The 19,081-nt window shown below is 37.5% G+C and overlaps 3 protein-coding genes across 7 annotated transcripts; 2 read left to right on the top strand and 1 right to left on the bottom strand.

The window, feature by feature from the left end:
- The first annotated feature begins 36 nt into the window (after positions 1–36).
- On the top strand, positions 37–8,566 carry tho2. Of its 3 annotated transcripts, none has more exons than XM_008194415.3 (20): positions 37–192; positions 375–537; positions 590–724; positions 776–891; positions 1,419–1,806; positions 1,856–2,175; positions 2,226–3,053; positions 3,099–3,561; positions 3,610–4,194; positions 4,244–4,771; positions 4,823–4,886; positions 4,935–5,034; positions 5,088–5,223; positions 5,278–5,473; positions 5,524–5,561; positions 7,800–7,955; positions 8,005–8,062; positions 8,109–8,182; positions 8,231–8,292; positions 8,420–8,566. In XM_008194415.3, the coding sequence occupies exons 1-20, from the start codon at positions 131–133 to the stop codon at positions 8,448–8,450; spliced, it is 4,503 nt and encodes a 1,500-aa protein (XP_008192637.2). In that variant the 5' UTR covers positions 37–130; the 3' UTR covers positions 8,451–8,566. The 3 variants fall into 3 exon arrangements, 2 of the variants coding, with proteins under 2 accessions (XP_008192637.2, XP_008192636.2); XM_008194414.3 differs by having other exon boundaries at positions 38–192; positions 375–540; XR_010335475.1 differs by lacking the exons at positions 8,005–8,062; positions 8,109–8,182; positions 8,231–8,292; positions 8,420–8,566 and having other exon boundaries at positions 375–540; positions 5,524–6,081; positions 7,668–7,942.
- Positions 8,567–8,621: 55 nt separating this feature from the next.
- LOC103312815 (zinc finger protein 264) lies at positions 8,622–9,568 on the bottom strand. 2 transcript variants are annotated; one of them, XM_008194412.3, is made up of 2 exons: positions 9,426–9,568; positions 8,622–9,379 (listed from the first exon to the last, which is right to left on the bottom strand). In XM_008194412.3, exons 1-2 carry the CDS (start codon positions 9,439–9,441, stop codon positions 8,865–8,867), a joined length of 531 nt encoding a protein of 176 aa, XP_008192634.1. In that variant the 5' UTR covers positions 9,442–9,568; the 3' UTR covers positions 8,622–8,864. The 2 variants fall into 2 exon arrangements, with proteins under 2 accessions (XP_008192634.1, XP_008192635.1); XM_008194413.3 differs by having other exon boundaries at positions 8,622–9,340; positions 9,426–9,565.
- Positions 9,569–9,603: 35 nt separating this feature from the next.
- On the top strand, positions 9,604–18,524 carry ocm (over compensating males). Of its 2 annotated transcripts, none has more exons than XM_008194410.3 (5): positions 9,604–9,722; positions 12,085–17,504; positions 17,551–17,677; positions 17,725–17,931; positions 17,975–18,524. In XM_008194410.3, exons 2-5 carry the CDS (start codon positions 12,103–12,105, stop codon positions 18,308–18,310), a joined length of 6,072 nt encoding a protein of 2,023 aa, XP_008192632.2. In that variant the 5' UTR covers positions 9,604–9,722; positions 12,085–12,102; the 3' UTR covers positions 18,311–18,524. The 2 variants fall into 2 exon arrangements, with proteins under 2 accessions (XP_008192632.2, XP_008192633.2); XM_008194411.3 differs by lacking the exon at positions 9,604–9,722 and adding an exon at positions 10,225–10,756.
- The last annotated feature ends 557 nt before the right edge of the window (positions 18,525–19,081 follow it).

Genomic DNA, 19,081 nt, shown 5'->3' with positions numbered 1-19,081 from the left:
TCCGAAAGCTTGACATTTTGCCCAAAATTTGGTGCTTTTTGCTCCAAGTTTCGAAAATCTGGGGTCTTTGGTTCGCTGTTGGCAACGCGTGGGCGCCCATGTTGGGAAAAATGACGCTTGGTTGCTAAAAATGGCAGGTGTTGTTAGTAACGATGTTTGGAAAAGTTGGGAAAAATCGGGAAAAACAGAGTTGTAAGTGCACATTTCACTGAAATAATGTGGTTAGGTTCATTTGCTCGAATTTTGCATCCGTTTCGTGTGTTAATACGTGTGGGAATTGCAAACACGAGTCAATGTCCACACGTTTGTGTATTGTTGATTTTGCGTTTAATTCTATAATGAGTGGTCAACGCTAAGGTTCCTGCTTATTTCAGTGTTAAAACATGCATGCAGTTGTTGAAAGATGACACCAAGTCCCCGGTTTTTGACAAAAATGGGAGAGTCTCAAGTCTCATAACCAACATAAATATGTTGATTGACAAAGGACTCAAAGGGCAGTTGAAAGTGGAGGCTGTTGTTTCAACGCTCCAGGAGCTTGTTGTAAGCTTGTTGTAGTCAAGAGTCACAAAAACTCAAGTTTTTTTTGCAGTCTTTACATCCTGATGTTCCTTCGGTAATTTTAGACGTTTTAAGTATCACAGACTCTTCTTGCATACCTGATAGCAGTAACGACGATTCAAAAGAAAGGAACAATTTGTGTTTTATCATAAAAGAATGTGAAAAGGTAACGTCTTAGCCAAATGTTAGAAGCTGATCTAATTTTCAGAAAATTTAGTTGCTTTCAGACCAATTGTTGAAGGAACGGTTAGAAATAGACACGCTACAAGAAGTTGGCATCTTGAAAAACAAAACGTTTTATTCAAAGTTTATTAAAGTGAAGACAAAACTATAGTAAGTATAATTCTAAGTTTGAACCGCACAACGTAGGGAAAATTAATTTTGGAGCACAAAATTAGTTTTCCAATGACGTGCTAGAGCAAGTGCATTAAGACTGTCTCAAATAAGAGAAATATTTGAGATTTTGGATGATGCTAACAAGTTACAAAAAAACAAAAGTTTAATAGGTGATTGTTCATTGTTAAAGAAAAGATAGTTTATATATTTTTATTACACAATGTTATAATGAGTTTGGCACTGCAATTACATAACACATTTAAAAAAAAATGACACTTTGATTAAAAATTTGTCTTTATATTATCTATCGTAAATTTTAGTTTAATTTATGATTTGTCAAGTTGGACTAGTAATAAATTCTACGAAAACAATTTACATTAAATTACGACAAATACGAGTAATAAGTGCAAATATTATAATGCGATGTCTGCGCTGTTATCGACTACATATTAACACATTTTATTATTTTTCTCAAAAACGGTACATTTACAAAAAAATCACCTATAAGTGAATTTTATTTTTAGCTACAAACAGCGCAAATTTAACTTATTTCGCGAGGAATGTGAGGGTTTCGCAAAATTACAAACGGAATTGAACCAAGAGTTTGGCGAAAATACCAGTCATGAGGACGTCCTAGACATAGTTCAATCATTAATTGGTTGCTTCAACCTCGACCCAAACCGAGTCCTTGATATAATTCTGGAGAGTTTTGAGAATAAACCAAAAGACGCGCGAATTTTCGTCCCTCTAATATGCTCGTATATGAAAGACCCGAAAATCGTGAGTGAAGTTCTAGCATCGAAATTCACTTTTTTGCGAAGTAGCGAAACAAATGTTCCTCGATCTCTATACGTATTAACGGCGCAGTTGTTACAACATAACATTATATCACTGGACGACATTTATCTTTGGGTAATGAAACGATTTTTTCAAGACTTGTTGGCTCATGGTTGATTTATAGTTAACACCTGAGGATAAAATCATGTTTAAAGAGTGTGATAAAGCGATGAAAGATGCAAAAGAATACGTGCGTAAGCTACAAGTGATCTCGATAAATAATAAGGAGAAGGAAGAAACGCCCGAAGAGCCGGAAAATCTCATGGAAAAATTTAACGCGAACCAAAAGTTGGGGCTTTGCGAGGCGTTGCTTTCAGTCGGTGATTGGAACAATGCGAAAAATTTGATAAATCGTCTGCCTGATCACTACGCACTGTCATTCCAACCGATCGCGTTAGCACTGTGCAAATTGTTGCATTACATCGTTGAACCTGTTTATAGAGAGTAAGTTAAGTGTAGGGTTAGCTGTGAGGTTTCCACATTGGTTGTTATAGATTTTGTAAGTTGGGACCAAAAATCAAGGGAAAACCTATCCCGCGCCATGAAAATCCCCTCAGCCCGAAACAAGCAACCTCATTTTTGGAACTTCGAGATCATGCCATTCCTATGTTGATTACTTTAGGAGCTTCGCTCCGTTTTGATCCCGTTTTGATGTACAAAGTGATAAGAATTTCCAAAGCGGCGTTAAATTCCTATGGAGTAGAGTCGTCAAAATCGCCTTGTCCGTCTGGTGATACGTTATATTACGATATTTTGACTTTGTTGGACACGACAATACTGTCGTCACTCTCGTACATGGATTGCAATTGTTGCATCGCAGAGGAAGTGTGGACGGTCCTCAAACTCTACCCATATCAGAATAGGTACTGTCTTTACAGCCGGTGGAAAAACGAGACGTATTCTTTATACCCCGACTTGTTACGAAAGCGCGGAGATTCCGAAAAACAAATCAAAAATATCATGAAACGAGTCAGTAAGGAAAACATCAAACCTGTAGGCCGCCTCATTGGCAAACTCACCCACTGTTCACCGGGATTTCTGTTCGATTACATTTTACTCCAAATTCAAGTTTATAGCAATTTGATTCACCCAGTGGTCGACTCTTTGAAATATCTGACGAGTTTATCGTACGATGTTTTGGGCTTTTGCCTCGTTGAATGTCTAGCGAACGCCGACAAGAAACGGGTAAAACATGATAGCACTTCGATCTCTTCGTGGCTACAAAGTCTCTCGAGTTTTTGTGGCGCTGTTTACAAAAAATACATCATAGAATTGACCGGGCTTTTGCAGTATGTGGCCAACCAACTTAAAGCGCAAAAAAGGTACTTTTCATTTGTGACGTTCGCTGGGTTAATAACTAGTTTCAGTTTGGATTTGCTGATTTTGAAAGAAATCGTCCAGAAAATGGCAGGTGTTGAAGCCGCCGAAGACTTGACCATGGAGCAAGTGAACGCAATGGCAGGGGGCGAACTTCTGAAAGCCGAGGCCGGTTATTTGAGTCAAGTTCGCAACACTAAAAAATCATCACTGCGGCTTAAGGAAGCAATGTCTGAGCATAATCTAGCTGTGGCTTTGTGTTTACTGATGGCCCAGCAAAATTATTGTGTTGTCTATCGGGAAACGCAGAAGAATCATTTGAAATTGGTCGGGAAATTGGCCGATCAATGTCAGGACACTTTGGTCCAGTTTGGGACGTTTCTCGGCTCTTCTCTTTCAGTTGATGAGTATGTGAATAAATTGCCAAGTATCCAGAGTATGCTCCTCGATTATCATATTCCAAACGAAGTTGCCTTCTTCCTGGCCAGGCCCATGTTCAACCATGCCATAAATGTTAGTATTTCCCCCCTTTTTTGGCTTTTATTTAGTTAATTGTCTTAGATAAAGTACGATCAGTTGCGTAAATCTGACCCTAACTACAAGAAACTCTCAACGAACGTAAAAAACCAGAAATATTTCGAAGCGGTGAACGAAGTGATGGAACCGGTCCACAAATCTATAATTCCGCTCCACCCCCCGAAAATCTGGGAGGACATTTCGCCCCAATTTTTATCAACCTTTTGGTCTTTAACAATGTATGATCTTTACGTACCTGACGAAACGTACCAACAAGTCGTGAATAAAACGCGCCAACAATCGTTGGCAACGATAGAATCGAGTAACAACAAAGGTAAAAAAGAGCAAGAACGTTACTTGACCCTAGTCGAGAAACTGCAAGACGAGAAGAAGAAACAACACGAACACGTGGAGAAAGTAATGTATAGGTTGAAGCAAGAGAAGGACAGTTGGTTCCTGTCAAGATCGGCAAAATCGGCCAAAAACGAAACAATAACCCGGTTTTTGCAGTTGTGTTTGTTCCCTAGATGCACTTTCACGTCGATCGATGCCGTGTATTGCGCTAAGTTCGTCCACGTGATTCACATGCTGAAAACGCCGAATTTTTCGACGCTTTTGTGCTACGACAGGGTAAGTTGTGTGATCTGTTTGGAATTTTGCGTGATTTCGGTTGATTTAGCTCTTTTGCGACGTCACATATTCCATTACTTCGTGTACCGAAAATGAGGCGATGCGTTATGGGCGATTTCTGTACGCAATGCTCGAGACTGTAATGCGGTGGCACAAGTCGAAAGAGTTGTTTGAGAAAGAATGTGCCAATTATCCAGGTTTTGTTACTAAATATCGTCTAAATAACCAACATGCCGACAATTTGGATAATGTCGGTTATGAGAATTACAGGCATGTTTGTCATAAATGGCACTATAAACTAGCAAAGGCTATGGTCACGTGCTTGGACTCGAAAGATTACGTACAAATCAGGAACTCGTTAATTATCCTAATTAAGATCATTCCATTTTTCCCCGTGTTGCAAAAGGTGGGGCAATTTATTGAAAAACGGATCGAAAAAGTGCGAGATGAGGAGAAGAACAATCGACAGGATTTGTTCACGTTGTCTAGTAGTTACTTGGGGTTGTTGAAACAGAGGATTATGAGCGGGCATATGGTGAAAGAGAGCGATTTCCATATTTTGGTGGAGAAAGAGAAGGTAATTAACCATTCAAACAAAATTGCCAATCGTACAATATAATTCTGTTAGGTTGTGAGAAGTCATGAAGCTAAAAGTGAGGCAGGTTCTAGCAAACATAACGGCGAAGTTAAAGGTATTATGTGTGTGTCAATTTATTTGTTACTCATTGAGCTGATTTTAGAAGAGATGAAGGACAAAAGCGAGAAAAAAATCAAAGCGGAGGACCTTAAAGTCGTTTCACGAACGTCGCAAGGTTCCCAAAGCTCTGGCGATTATAACGCGTTAGTATTTCGATTTTGGTGCAAATTTCCCTTTTGAGTGTGTTTTTATTTAGGTGGGAACGCCCCGAACCGAGGGAAAAACACAGAAGGGAGGAGAAACGTGACGATTTTGAGAAAGAACGCGAAAGAGAGAAACGTAGAGAGCGTAAAGAGGAGAAATTGGCGAAACAGGAAGAACGACAGTATCGAGTAATTCATTGCGAGTTTTGTTGTTTTGGTGTTATTTCATTGGATTTTGTTTAGGAGGAGCGCTATTCTGAAATCAGTCCGAAAGATGAAATGCGGTATTCAAGCGACAGACAAGTGGAACGATACTATGACGAAAGAGGCAGTCACTACTATCGAGAAGTGCGAGATGAACGCGAAATCGGGTTAAGTGGTAGCAATAATGGGTCAAGTAGTATGGGAAGGCATAGTCAAGAGCCCGAGACCGATAGAGGTAAAATAATTGGGTCAGTTTGGTGGTATTGATTAATTTTTTTTGTGTAGAAGTTAAAAGAAGAAAAATGGATGGTTCTTCTTTGAAGGTTAGTATCGGAGTGACGTAACAACGATGCAGATTTCAGGGTTCGAAACCCTCTCTGGTATTTTCTTTGTCCGACACTGGGAGATTGGGCTGAGTCGTGCCGTTAAAGTGTTTTAAATCTGTCGCAAAAAGTGTTGTAGACTCGAGTGCTTTGTGTGTTTGATAAACTTTTTGCTCTAATTTCGCCACCAAGTCCTGCACGAGTTTTTGTTTTTCATCACCGGGTTCTCCTCACATTTAAACCAAATCAAATCACAAATTCTGATTGTCGTAAATATTTCCGAAGAAGTTTGTCGTTTAAAAAAATCGATCGATTCTTATAATCGCCGGAGTAATGTTGGAGTGAATTCGTCCGTTGATGAAGATCGGGAATGGAATCGGCTGTGAAGAAGACGCAAGCGAAGGTGCATGAAGATTCACTTATGTAAAAGTGGCAAAAAGTGACACTTGTGTAAGGGACAGTCTGCAATCAGCCCAATCTTCCATTTTGTTAATAATTTTGGGATGGGAGCCAGTTACAGGTAGGTTCCGGATTAAGTACGGAGTTTCTCCGGTGACGTGCAGCTCTTTTTATTGAATTACATTCCTTAAATAATTTTATTTGTACTGAAATTGCTTCCGTTTTGGTTTTGTCATGCCGAATTATTTTAGATGTTATGGATTATTTTTTCTGTTTCATAAGATATAAATGCATGTCTTTATTGTTGTTGTTAGACGAAACTTTTTGTTAAAATATTAAAGAACTTGGTTGCGTTTGTAAGGAACTTTTTTTTGCATTCCTTAATGAGTATTCAATAACACGGTCCAATAAATCCGACTTCATGTTTTTTTGAAGTGTCGAATGCATAAAATGATATTCTATTATGTATAGAGGAGTGTAACTTACAGTGTAGAAATATCCATTTGCTTATTACGAGTATGTATAGAATGTGTTTCTCCACCCTTGTGAAACTACATAATTTGAAAAAAACAATTGCAAATGTTACTTCCCGGCTATTTTTGTTATTCTTTTTCCCAGACTGGTCTAAACACAAATAAAAAACATGACAATTTTTATCAATCACTTTTCTATTTTAAGAAAACTTTTGTGGTAAAGTTTCCTTTTCCAAGCTCGATTAATAAAATGCTTGTTTTATGTTAAAGTTTATTATTGAAATAATAGTTTAATCAAGAGGACGAATAAAATGAACAAATAATTTATTCAATCTTTTGATTTATTTTTATTCATTCCTTTGATGAAACTTGTTTTTTTAATAAGATTTATATTCGCGAATTAAAATTTGATTCAGGACTAATTGCCATTTACTTTGTATTCACAATGAAATAAAAATTTTACTGGGATTAAATAACTCTTTATGTATTAAATGAGCATTTTATTAATAGGAATTGGAAAAAATATTGTATAATACACGTGAATGAAGAAACTTTATCCACTCAAAAGCCTTTTCGTGGATAAAATTCGTCTTTATTCACTATTTTTATTTTATAGTTATGTGAGCGGAATTATTTTGAGCAAATATTTTACATTTATCTATCTCTTGACTTTGTGCGTATAAATAAAATTTGTAATGTGTTTTTTATATCTACTACGCTAGTTGTTATTTCGTATTTTTCATTTCATTTCTTATACTGATGTTTATGATGTTTTATAGTTCTATTACTACATGATATTATGGGACATATTTGATTATTTCTTTCTATTTGTTAAGTTTATATTTTACGCGTCTTGATTTGCAACCATGAAGGGGTCACAGGTTTCGGTATTTGATTGCTAGCAATAAACTAATGTTTTTTTCCTAATTACTTACCGCTAACGCGTGTGTGTGCCATTTAAAACGTTAGGGCAAGAAATGGAAGGACGTTCACCGAAATTTGTTGTAATTAAAATGGCTCGACGGCTGGAAGGAGCTAAGGAAACGAAGAGAATGTGGAAGATGTCGTAGTTGGGAAAATAAGTTAATTTATTGTAGTAAATCCGAATGCCCTGAAACTGCGTGACTTTTTTGTGAGCCAGCGGAAGATGGAATTATTTAGACGAATGTAATTCAAGAAAAAGCAAAATCCGATGCACGCTAATGACCATCACTTACCTGTTATAAAACTATAGAGATTTAATTGGTGTTGTGCCAAAAAGCAAGTCGAGTTGACAGCTAGTACAAAGCAAGCGCCAGCGGAGGCTGCTATTGTGCAACACTGTCTCAACCCGCACGTCTAATGCAGTACCCCTGGTTGTCTGCAGAGTTCGAAACACGAAGAGAGGAAACTACAACAACTCGATTACATGTTAGAGAAAACGGACAAAAAAGAAAGGTCGGGCAAAGCGAAAGAGAAGAGGGAAAAGTTGAGCGACGAGGAAAAAGAGTTGAGGAAAGAACGGAAGTTGGGAAGGAAAAGGGTAACGACAGCGAATTTAAAGACTTTTTAATGTTGTTCAAATTCGACAGGATCGGACCGAAGAAGCGCTCCAAGTTGAAATGAAGAGGCGAAGAGAAGAAGAAAAAGGTAGTTATTACTTCGTGTTAATTATTACTTAATTTCGTTTCAACAGCGGCGAAACTTTCACACCAAAATGGAGAAATCATGGAACCCGTCCACCAAAGAGAAAAACATCATCGCTCGAGAGTAATCACTAATTTTTTCTAGAATTTTTTATTCATGTTTTTACCACAGGACTTGTCACCATATCCACGAGAGAGGTCGCACGATGACCGACTCGAAATGAGGGAAAAACAATATCCTTTTTATAGACAATTTTAGCCCATTTCTCATTGTTACATTGTAAATTTCATTATTAAATTTCTTTACTTTCGACTGTTTCATTTCATGTGGTTTTAAAGATTTTTCCTTAATGAGGTTTACCAGAAGAAGTGCCGAAAATAAAAGGAGATGATAATTTTTGCGGATGGCGATTTAATTTTATTTTTAGTAACTTTAAGTGTATTACACATGGATTGTACGTTACTGATGTGATCTGTAGAATATGAGAATAAACATGGTAATGTGGTATTTTATTGTAAATCCACCTTTTAATCCGTCCTTATTCCTATTCAATAAAAACGAATTTTTGTGAGGCACTTTATTTGATAAAAATATGAAAAAATTGTACAATATTCGACGTCATTATAAATATTTATATATCTATTAAGTACTATTTTGGCCCTGTTTGACTAGGATTAGGCACACGATATTGGTACACACTAAAATACAAGCATAAAAATCACAATAATCATAAGAAGATATCTTTGGTATAACAAAAAGTTGGAGCAAATCTTAAGTCTTAAATAAAGAACGAAGTGAATACTTGTTACATATCCTCCGCCATAACTCTCTTAATCTTACTCTTCTCCTGCTTCCTGGACTTGATCGGCTTCAAGTCGGGAATATCACCTGGCCCATGACACTTTCTTTGGTGCTTTTTAAGTAGAAAATTTCTGGTAAACGTGGAATCACAACATTGGCATTTGAAGGGCCTTTCGCCCGTATGTATCAAGATATGGCGTTTTAAGTCAGTTGGCCACCCGAATTTTTTCGAGCAGTATTTGCACTGGTACTTCCTGATTTTCTCAGGCTCTGCCTCTTCGACCATTGTGACCAAGCAGAATTTAATTGGGTTGACGTCTTCAATTCCTGAGTCGCTTTCGACGTCCGAATCGGGTTTCTTCTTAAAGTGGATGGGGTAGAGATCTGGGAGTTTTTTTAAGGTCGTTGGCTTTCCTTTGTCCATTGAATTGATAAGGCAGTTGGAGGCGTGCAAAGCGAAATGTTGGAGCAACGCGGCGGCTGCATGAAATTCGGTTTTACATTCTGAACATACGAAATCTAAAAATACTTTAGCAAATGCGAATTAAACTGAAAAAATGCCTACCTTGCAAAGCCTGCATTACTGCGCGGGAGTGAGGTTAGGTTTCGGGTAAATCACTGCATTTTTTCATTTAAGAATGACCGCTTTTTTGTATGGAACATTTTTTTCCCTCTTTCTAATATCAGGCGGACATGTTTTTTGTAATTACCCATAAGACGTTTACACCGGAACATCCGTTACAAGGCAGTCGCCATATTGTTTTTCACAATTTTACAGCGACGAATAATTGCGGTTTTTCACTGCGAGAAATATTGTTAAAGAAAAGGTAAAACAAGAAGAGTTGCAAATTGATGGCGAAAGGTAAGTTTACTTACAATATTTAAATCCCGTTCCCCCACACCCAACTCAAATCTTTTGTGAAAGTTAAATTTTTAAGATAATTCGCCATTATTCTTTGCTTTTCATTACCAACTGTGAGGTGCAAAAAGTGCTTTTCGGGAAATCCGTTTTAAGGAAAATGAAACCACAATTATTTTGTTAATTGAGAAATTGGGCTTAAAATAATAAAATAAAAATCGAGCTCATCTAGGTTTTATGCCGTGTTTGTGTAAAACACAGCCTTGCGTTGAAATCATTACCAGTACCTATAATTAAATACAAGCACACCGACTAGTACTAACATTTCTTATTTAGAAAATTTCTCAAAAACTAAGAAGGCACTAAAAGCTACTAATGAGATCACGTGGCTTGTCTTGCGACGCCATTTAAAAATCGTTATTTCTGAATTAGAATTCTGTAAAATACAGATCTTCAGTTTCGATCATAACGTTTGTTTAGCTGTGAAATATAAAATTTAGACGGTATTTTCGTATTGAGAAGCCAAAACACGCCACTTTTCTAAAAAATTTCAAATTTCTGTCACCAAACTTCGACAGCGACGCCCTCTGGTAAGCTCGACTTAATCGATTGGTTTTCCCCAAAATTTTCACGTAAAGATCGATGCAAGAAAAACGGCTGAAAACTTGATCTAAATACGTAAGTGAGACGCTCCGTTTGTTTATCTAAGTTTATAGATAAAGCGTCAAGGACATTGGGTTTAATTAAGCAAAGATACGGTTACGTCTCGGCATTTCTTCAAATGCGCGGGACAGGAAACTAGGATTACGGAACGCGTGCTTCCGCTTCCACATGTGATATAACCGCCATTTTGTTGAGCTTACGTGATTAAAAAATATCATCCAGGGGTAAAATTCGGTTATTATTTGATTTTTCTTGGGTAATGTTGGTAAATTAGTGTTTATATTTGGCTTACGTGACGTGGGTAACGAATGCAAACATTTCGAGTCGGGAAAATGGCGACGTAAGGTTTCGTCCATTTTAGCAGCCATCATCAGGTAAGTTCACAAAATAAACACCTTATCGAACGGTTTTTTCGAATGTGGGGTGAAAATACAACGTAACAAGAAGTATTTAGTAAAAAATACTATCTAGTAAAGTGTTTTAATGATTTTTATGTGCAAATTGTGCAATTCACTTTGTTGACAGTCAGGTTTTTTTGGCTTTAATTCATTTATCAATAAATAACCGGCAAATAAATAATCAATAATTATAAAACTGTCCAAAAATGTTACTTTCTTACGATAATTAGGTCATTTAAATTCAATTCAAAGTGCAGGACGTGTAACAGATTTTGTAAATTAATAATGACAGTTAAAATCAATAAAACAATAATGAAATTTTATTAAGCTCCAACAAAGGACGATTCCCTTTTTTTTCTTAAGAAAATTATAAGATTCTTGTGTTTCGATTTATTGACAATATGGAGCACCTCTAAAAATGTGAAGCAACACATTATACATATGCTATTAGATAGAAATGCCCGATTTTTTTTGTGGAATTCTAATTAGGTCGATAAAAAAAGTTAAACAGCTGGGTATATTTATTAATAAAAAAGTGTATGTTTTTGCTTTCATGACGTACAAAATAATTTATGTAAAATAACTAAATTCAGAATACATTCCACATTCTATGTGGAACATCCTTTAACGACTTCTTTAATTTTTTACAAATATGAATACTCATATAAAAATGCCATCCTTGCCAACTATAACTGAACCCTAAACACAATATTCATTAAATACTAGCTTTAAAAATCAGATTTTTTACTTTTAACTTTGGTTTACAATGTTTGAATAAGTTAAAATATACAAATAGAAGTCATTTTGCATGAATAGTCATGAAGCTAGAATTTTTAAATGGTTTCACTTTCGTTTGTGCTGAGCGTATTATTTGTATTAAAATTATGAAACTGGATGAAACCAGAATTTTTCATAGCTTCTGGTAGATATTTTTCTACTTACATGTATTCTTAAATTTTAAAATAAATACTTATAAGTTATGACTATATCTTTGCATATTATTTTCGAAAACATTTTAATGTTATGGTGTCTGGTGATTTTTGAGAAAAATTACAGGGACCGCAGTTGCAATTACGGTAACACGCCACCACGGTATGATTTAGGGTAGCGTGCAAATAATGCTTTTACCGTTAATCGGATCTGTTAAGTTTTGATTTTGTGGTAACACATTCAACAGTTTGCTGAAACACTTTGTATTTTAATAAAATGAAAAAAAAAAGAATTACTAACGTCTGAGTTTCTTTTTGGGTTTATTTTGCCCGAAGGAACGTGAAAATAACTTGTTACAAGAGCGGTTTTTTCAGGTTAACACAAAATCAAAAATGGACGGTGACCTTATAGAAAAGCTTTTGCAAACGTCGGGTTTATCATGTGAAGATTTGCTTGTTAAACTTCAGCAATACAAATTAAAGCAATCGAGCAAATCACAGGAAAATAAACAGGACGAAAACTTAGTTTGTGGAGAAAACGGCCGTGAACAGCAGTGCACTACAAATAACGATAATTCTGTGATATTAGAAACCCAAAGTTCTACAGTAGATAGTAGTAACGGTGCTAATGACATTACACCTGAAGAACACACAACAGAAGTCGCAGACAAACCAGTTGAAGAAAAATCTGAAACTGATCATAAAGACGAAAACAGTTGTGATAGTTCTTCTATTCAGAAGGTAGAATCTAGTAACGAAATTCCGGAAAAGCCATATTTTGAAGACACTAATAGTTGCAAGGCTGTAACTTTGGAAGATGCAAAAAAGAAAGAAGGGAGCGAAGAAATTCTTACACAATCGCTTGAAGAAAAACATGAAACAAGCGATCAGAATTTAAAAATAGTGGAAAATAGTGAAGCAGTTGTTGAAGTAGAGACATTTAATAAGGATGAAGCGAGTTGCAGCAAGAACAGTAGTGAAGAAATTGAGGATAAGCAAGTTGAAGAAACAATTAGAGAAAACATTGTTGAACGACTACTTCGAAAAACATCAGCGACACATCATAAAGACACTGAGAAAAGCGATTTACTTGTGCAAGACTCAAAAGATAGTTGTGAAGGAATTGGGGTCAACAAGGATTCAAAAGGAGATAGTGGAGTTAACGAAAATGCAATTAAAGAAGAGAATAAAATGTTCAGTGAAGACTCGTCCAACAGTGCTGACATACATAATTACAGTGATCTTGTAAACAGTTTAGAAGAAGATTCAGCTTCTTGTGCAAGTGGACTATCCAAATCAACCGTCGATACTTCCGAAAGTATTCCCATGGCTCAGTCACAAATGGCTATCTCTACCGTTGAGGAACTCCCAAGATCTGAAGAACAGTTAAGAGATGTAATAAAAATGCAGCTCTCTTCGTTACGTAACATGAAAAAAAGTAGTGGCTACCTCCCAGATCTTAACAGGAAATCGATATTTTTTCACAATCTGAGAAAGAAACGAAAATCGTGCGACGTAAAAACGATTAAACCTGACACAGAACGTGAAAATAATGAAGAAGAGGGAAAGATACTTGAAGAAAATTGCAAGGAAACTGTAACTAATGATGATTCTTTAGTGTCCTTGTCAGATCAAACAGATTTTCTTATTCTTGATGTCACTGGAGGAATTGATAGGTTAACTCCGGAGATAAATGAAAATGATAACGAAAAAACTGAAGAGCGATGCTTTGCTGCTGTTAGTAGTAGTGGTGTTGAGGACGTGCCAATTGAAAGTAATACTGAGTTACCTACTGTAAATAATATCGAAGATGCTACGAAGAATTACTCACCTAGTAAAGAAATTAGAGACCTTCTTACAAGTTATCGGAAAAAAATGTCTTTAAATTACTTCGACGCTAATTTTTCTACACTGAAAGGTCACGACAAGTTCAAAAAAACGCAAGATCAACACCAAAACAAGTCAAGTGAAGATGATAGTCCAGCTCCTGAAACTCCAAGCAAAGTAGTGCTCATTTCAGTGAAGAAAAACATTTCTGAAAACTTCAATGAGGATCCTGGAATAAAAAGATCCGTCAAAAATAACGAAAAATCCCCGTTTGTGAGCGACTCTTTGGAAGATTTCCTAAAAAATGAAAGTGCTCAGTTGAAAATTAGTTACCCTATCCCGAAATTAGGAGCCGAAGAAGGAATCAACGAAAGTACCAAAGAGATCAGCCCTTTTGACAGCATGGTCAAAGTGCAAAAAATAGAACCGGTCATAGAGAAGGAAACTCCCCAAAGAGAGCGTAAACTAATCAAGGCAAAAACTTTGGCTGACATGAGGAGACAATTTGAGAAATTAAACGCGAAGGAAGCGAAAAAACGAGAAAAAAAGGAAATAAAGAGTGAGGGCCCATATGTTCCATTTCACCGCAATAGTCATATCATTTACAATAACAAGAAATTGTGGGTGACTACTAAAACTAGCACTAGTTGCGCGGGTGTTATCGGCTCATCAAACAGTGAACAGTTCTCACCTCCAAGTAACAAAAAACTATCACTTCTCTCAACATTACACCAACGACCGAAGAGGAGTGTTAGTTACAAGCCTGGACCTCTCAGCAAGAAATGTAAACTACAAGATGCCTTCAGTCGGGATAAGTGGACAACTGAACTGAAAGCTTTGCCCCAGATTTACTTGGAGGTGACGCCACAGTTCAACAAACCGATTGATGCGGACGTGGTTCACTTGGTGCCAATTTTTGATGATTGTGTCATAACCGAGGATAGAACAAATTTCGCTTTGACGGCTTTGAAGACGGACAGCGAACCAAAGTCGTACACTTTCCCCATCCCTTACAAAAACAACCAAACGCACCTAATTGTACGAAAGAGAGTAGAACCAGTTGCGGCTACTACACCGGTTGCTGAAGCAGATCCGGAAAAAATTGTTGCAAGTGTGCTTAACGACCTTATCAGTTATGTCGAAGTCAAGGAAATTGAAGACAGTTTAATAAAGGAAGACGATGTTGTTTTGGAAGAACCAGAACCGGTGCCTGACGGAACTCCCAAATCTAGAGGTAGAGGGCGCAGGCTTAAGCGGAATAAAGTCGACATGGAACTACTTCGACTTAGTTGTAAAGTCATCGATGTCGCTACGAACGGAACCGAAGACAAGCCTTGTTCCAAATCTTACTGTAAAATGGGGTGTGTGTGCAGGAGTTTACTTTGTGAAAGCGTTTTTTCCGATCATTGCCAAATGGTTGATTGCATGTTCGGATGCAAGTGTCCTCCGAGTGATACTTCAAGTAACTCACTGCATGTTCACACCGTCAACCATTTGGAAGATAAAGCTAAGAAGAACTTGGCAAAACTGGAACGAGAATTTACCCAAACTGTAATTCACACTGACAATGACACGATTCTTGTTGGATCAGGCAAAGTGAGAAGATGCACAAAAACACCAAAGAAATACACCGATTATATTGGCGACGTGGACGATGTTTTTGTAAAACCTGAACCCGACGTTGAATACAAGAGGCCAAAAGTTAAGAAATGTTCAGTGGTTTTGGAACGGCTGAATTTGAGGAACATTAAACCTCTTTGCCTCTTTCATAGAATGTACGATTGTGGTAGATGTGTTAACAGGTTACCACTTGTCGATAAACCGTATTGTTTTGTTCATAATGTATTCAACTGTGCGTGTAACAAAGACACAAATGTGAGGAAAACTAATTACGAAGTCGTCAAATATAAGACGGGTGAAAGTTGTGCACGAATCCGTAAAGTTTTTTCACAGTATAAAGAGCGGAATAAAGATCCTATATACAATGCAAAGTTGCGAAAGAAGAATCCATATTCTTTCCTTCCGCAAGTCATGAAAGAGACTGAGGTGGCAAGTAAACCAACATTAATACAATTTCAAAGTAAGCAAGGAAGTAAGCGCAAACAGTCTTTTGTTGTTCGTGAGGAGGAACCAGTCGATCCAGGAAAAGAAACAGTCCTGTCCTATCGAGATAATCAAACTGATGAAGACAGGGAGATACAAGTTGTTTCTCCAAATAAAGAATTTCATTTCGTTTCTCCAGATGACCTTCAAGCCGTTTCCCCGGATAAAGAATTTGTCCTTCAGAGGCGGAGGAAAAAGAAGCTAGTAATGGAAACACAGTTTCAGAAAGCAAATAATGGTATTTTCGACGGAGAAATCAAACTTTCCCTCAAAGAAAACCAATGCTTGATACCTTTTGTCCACAACCAACCTTCCTTAGAGTACCTCCGAATTTTACCATGGACAAACTTGATTAAAAACTACAACACCCGCAAAATGTCCATTTGGGCGAAGGAAAGTGGAACAACGATTCTCTGCAACGCTGCCGGTTATCTCCCACCGAGAAACTTCGTCAACATTAGAAGATTAAAACATAAATCGGAATTTATCAACTGGATCGTCTCAAACACCTTACCGGACGACATACCTCGCCACCTTATGCACGTCATATTATCGCCAAGGAAGAACCACTACATGATTTCCGGTTACTGCTTAAAGAAAGCTGAAGATTTGTCCGCTAGACATGGAGCAAGAGAGACACAAGCTTCTACCAGTTTTGAGAATCTCCTAACAAATGTGGACAGCTACGAAACCAATTGTAGCAAAACGGACGATCTTAGTCTAAACTCCCTTCTTAAAAATCACAGCACGTTTAAGTTTTCGCGACTGTATAAGTCGGTGTTACTGAAACCGAAGTCGAAACCTGTGGTAAAGCTCAAGACAGCTACTACGTCCATAAAACCAGTGTCAGGGGGCGCAATGGAAGTGAACGTGCTCCCACTTCCAAGACGGTCCTCACACCGGGACACTGAGACTATTGAAATTGATTGTGGCTCTACTTCGCAAGATGGGGTTTCGAAACCAGCGAGTGATGTTTACGATTTGGACGAAGTCACTTCGCGACTACCAAAAAAATTGTCCGACGATACGAACTCAAGTGCTCTAGTGCCGGAGAGAACTTTGAAATGCACACACAAAGACATGCACAACCATAAGAAGACTCTTGTTTTGACCATCAAAGAGGTGCCCAAACGTCGGATTTACTTCGATAAAGACAGTCCGGGGGATGATTTCATTGTGCCACTGCCAAGAGTTCATAAGTTTTGTCGGTGGAGGATGATTTATCTGAATTCCGACTTCAGTTACCTCAACTTTACCAAATCAAACTACTCCATTAAATACACAGATTTGTTGGATGTTGTGAAAATGGCAAGTACGGTGAGATCAACGATAACGCTTCGCAATCAGGAGATCCGACAGTTTTATAAAACTTACACGTTTGGGATTTTTTGCGTTCCTGACCACCAAGACCGCATCTTTGTGGGTCCTTACCTCAAAACAGAGAACCACAATGTTGAAACGTTGAGGTATTTACAAGGGAAGTTGATCGACACTGAGACGTTCAATAAGATAATTGGGAAGAAATTTAACGAACGAAGCCCTGTCTGGCTTTATGAAACGCTACCTCGTAACAGCATACCCGACGGACTTGTGATAGACATAACTGAAGACGATGAGGTCCCTAATGACGTTTCATCAGAACCCTCATCCCGGAATCTGCTTTGTCCACCGTTCGTTACAGCATTAAGTGACGAAGAGTTGAAGGCGAAGCACAGTATTAACAGATACATCGTTACTAATATCCCTTACTTGGGATATTTCGGTGCTTGCCAGCGCGACAGCAAAGAAATTGAGGTCTTTTGGCCCAACAATACAAGAGGTTACCGGTTTCCAAACGTGACTCTTGCCAAAAATTTGTTAATACAGTAAGTAATTCACGAAGATTTGCAATTTTCCAACGTTTGGTTGTAGCTACTTGTCCCAAATTTTCTGCCCCATCCCCCAAACGTTTAAAATCAATGTTATAATAATGACGCAGCTAGACCTAAAGACAAACACGCCGGTCAAAGCCAGATATTTGACCGAACCTGGACCCTTTGTAAGTTAGCGCAAATTTTAGGAAACTATCTTTTAACTTTAAAATAGTTCTGCGGCGAGTTTGGTATCTACGAGAAGGAGAGTGTTCCCGAAGACCTGCTCCAAGAGTGTAACGTGCCGTCGCTCGACTCACTTTTACAAACGTATAAAGAATCTCTAGAAAATGACGAATCAATTGTCAAGTTGTTCGGTTTGTTCCTAATGTCGAACGAGGAGTTGCGGAAGTTCCCTGAGCCCCAACAAATCATACAATGGGTACGTATTTCGTTGCTTTAGCTTTCGTAATGATTTTTGATAGGCGCGGACCGAGATTTACATCCAGGAGAAACTCTCCGATAATTACGAATCGGAAAAAAGCGATTTAAAATCGATGATTAGCAGCAAAATGCAACGAATAAAACTGTTGCGGAGAGGAATAAGAGACGATCAAATGAGCAGTAAAGTGTCGGAAACTATCGAGATTCCGGATTCCGATGATGAAGATCGCCACGTGTCTAAAGTATTCGTAATGCAATCGGCACAAAAAGGAAAAAGTTTTGTGCTGAAACAGAATATATCAGTACTCAAAGAGAAAGACGCCAAACAATCGCCAGTGAAAAACCTCGGAATGCCAGTTGTAAAGAAAGTTATTTGATAATCCAATATTGTTACTTATTGTTGTAAAGAAGCTACCTAATTAATTATCCACACCCACATTGACAATGATTTAAGTGATCGAAGACTGGAACTGGATGTTTGTGTTATTAATTTTTATATATTAGTTTTCTTGTATTTGTAACGTGGGAAGACCCTGCAATAATGTGATTATTAGTGTTTAGTTTCATTGAATAAATTTGTTTACGAGCAAATTGTAGTTTTACTAACCCTTACACAAAATTGACTGATAATTAAAAGTGAATTAAGCGAGATGATAAAGCATGTGGAGGAATTCATGTATGACTAAAGGGGTGACGTGTTGGGGTTGCTGAGGTAAAGTGGTCATGTGTGTGATTCAGTCCATTAGATGCTTCAGAAGGCGGGTGCAAGAATTTAAAACAAACAGTGCATACAAATATTTTTTCTACAACCAAAAGGATAATACGTATGAGGGCCGCGCTAGGTTTTTACGAAGTCTGGGAACAATTTACATTTTGCCGCCTCCTTAGTCTTACTTTTGAAACGTGGGTATAATTTACAATAACTTAACTAGGGTTTTTTCCGTCAAGATTGCTCAAAATTCGGGAAATTGTGTCGAAAGTGGTGTTATTTTTGTATTTTTCGAGCACTTAATCACGTTAAAACTCAGTTTTTTTGACTAAATTAGGTAAAATTATTGTTTATCCTTTTTTTCGAAACGCTGTTATATTTCGTAACTTTAATCAAAAATACGCAGAAAAATTTTAGAAGTAGATATGTCTAATGATGT

The sequence above is a fragment of the Tribolium castaneum genome, chromosome 9, assembly GCF_031307605.1.
Source record: "Tribolium castaneum strain GA2 chromosome 9, icTriCast1.1, whole genome shotgun sequence".
Taxonomy (NCBI): domain Eukaryota; kingdom Metazoa; phylum Arthropoda; class Insecta; order Coleoptera; family Tenebrionidae; genus Tribolium; species Tribolium castaneum.
This window is presented reverse-complemented; position numbering and strand designations above follow the sequence as displayed.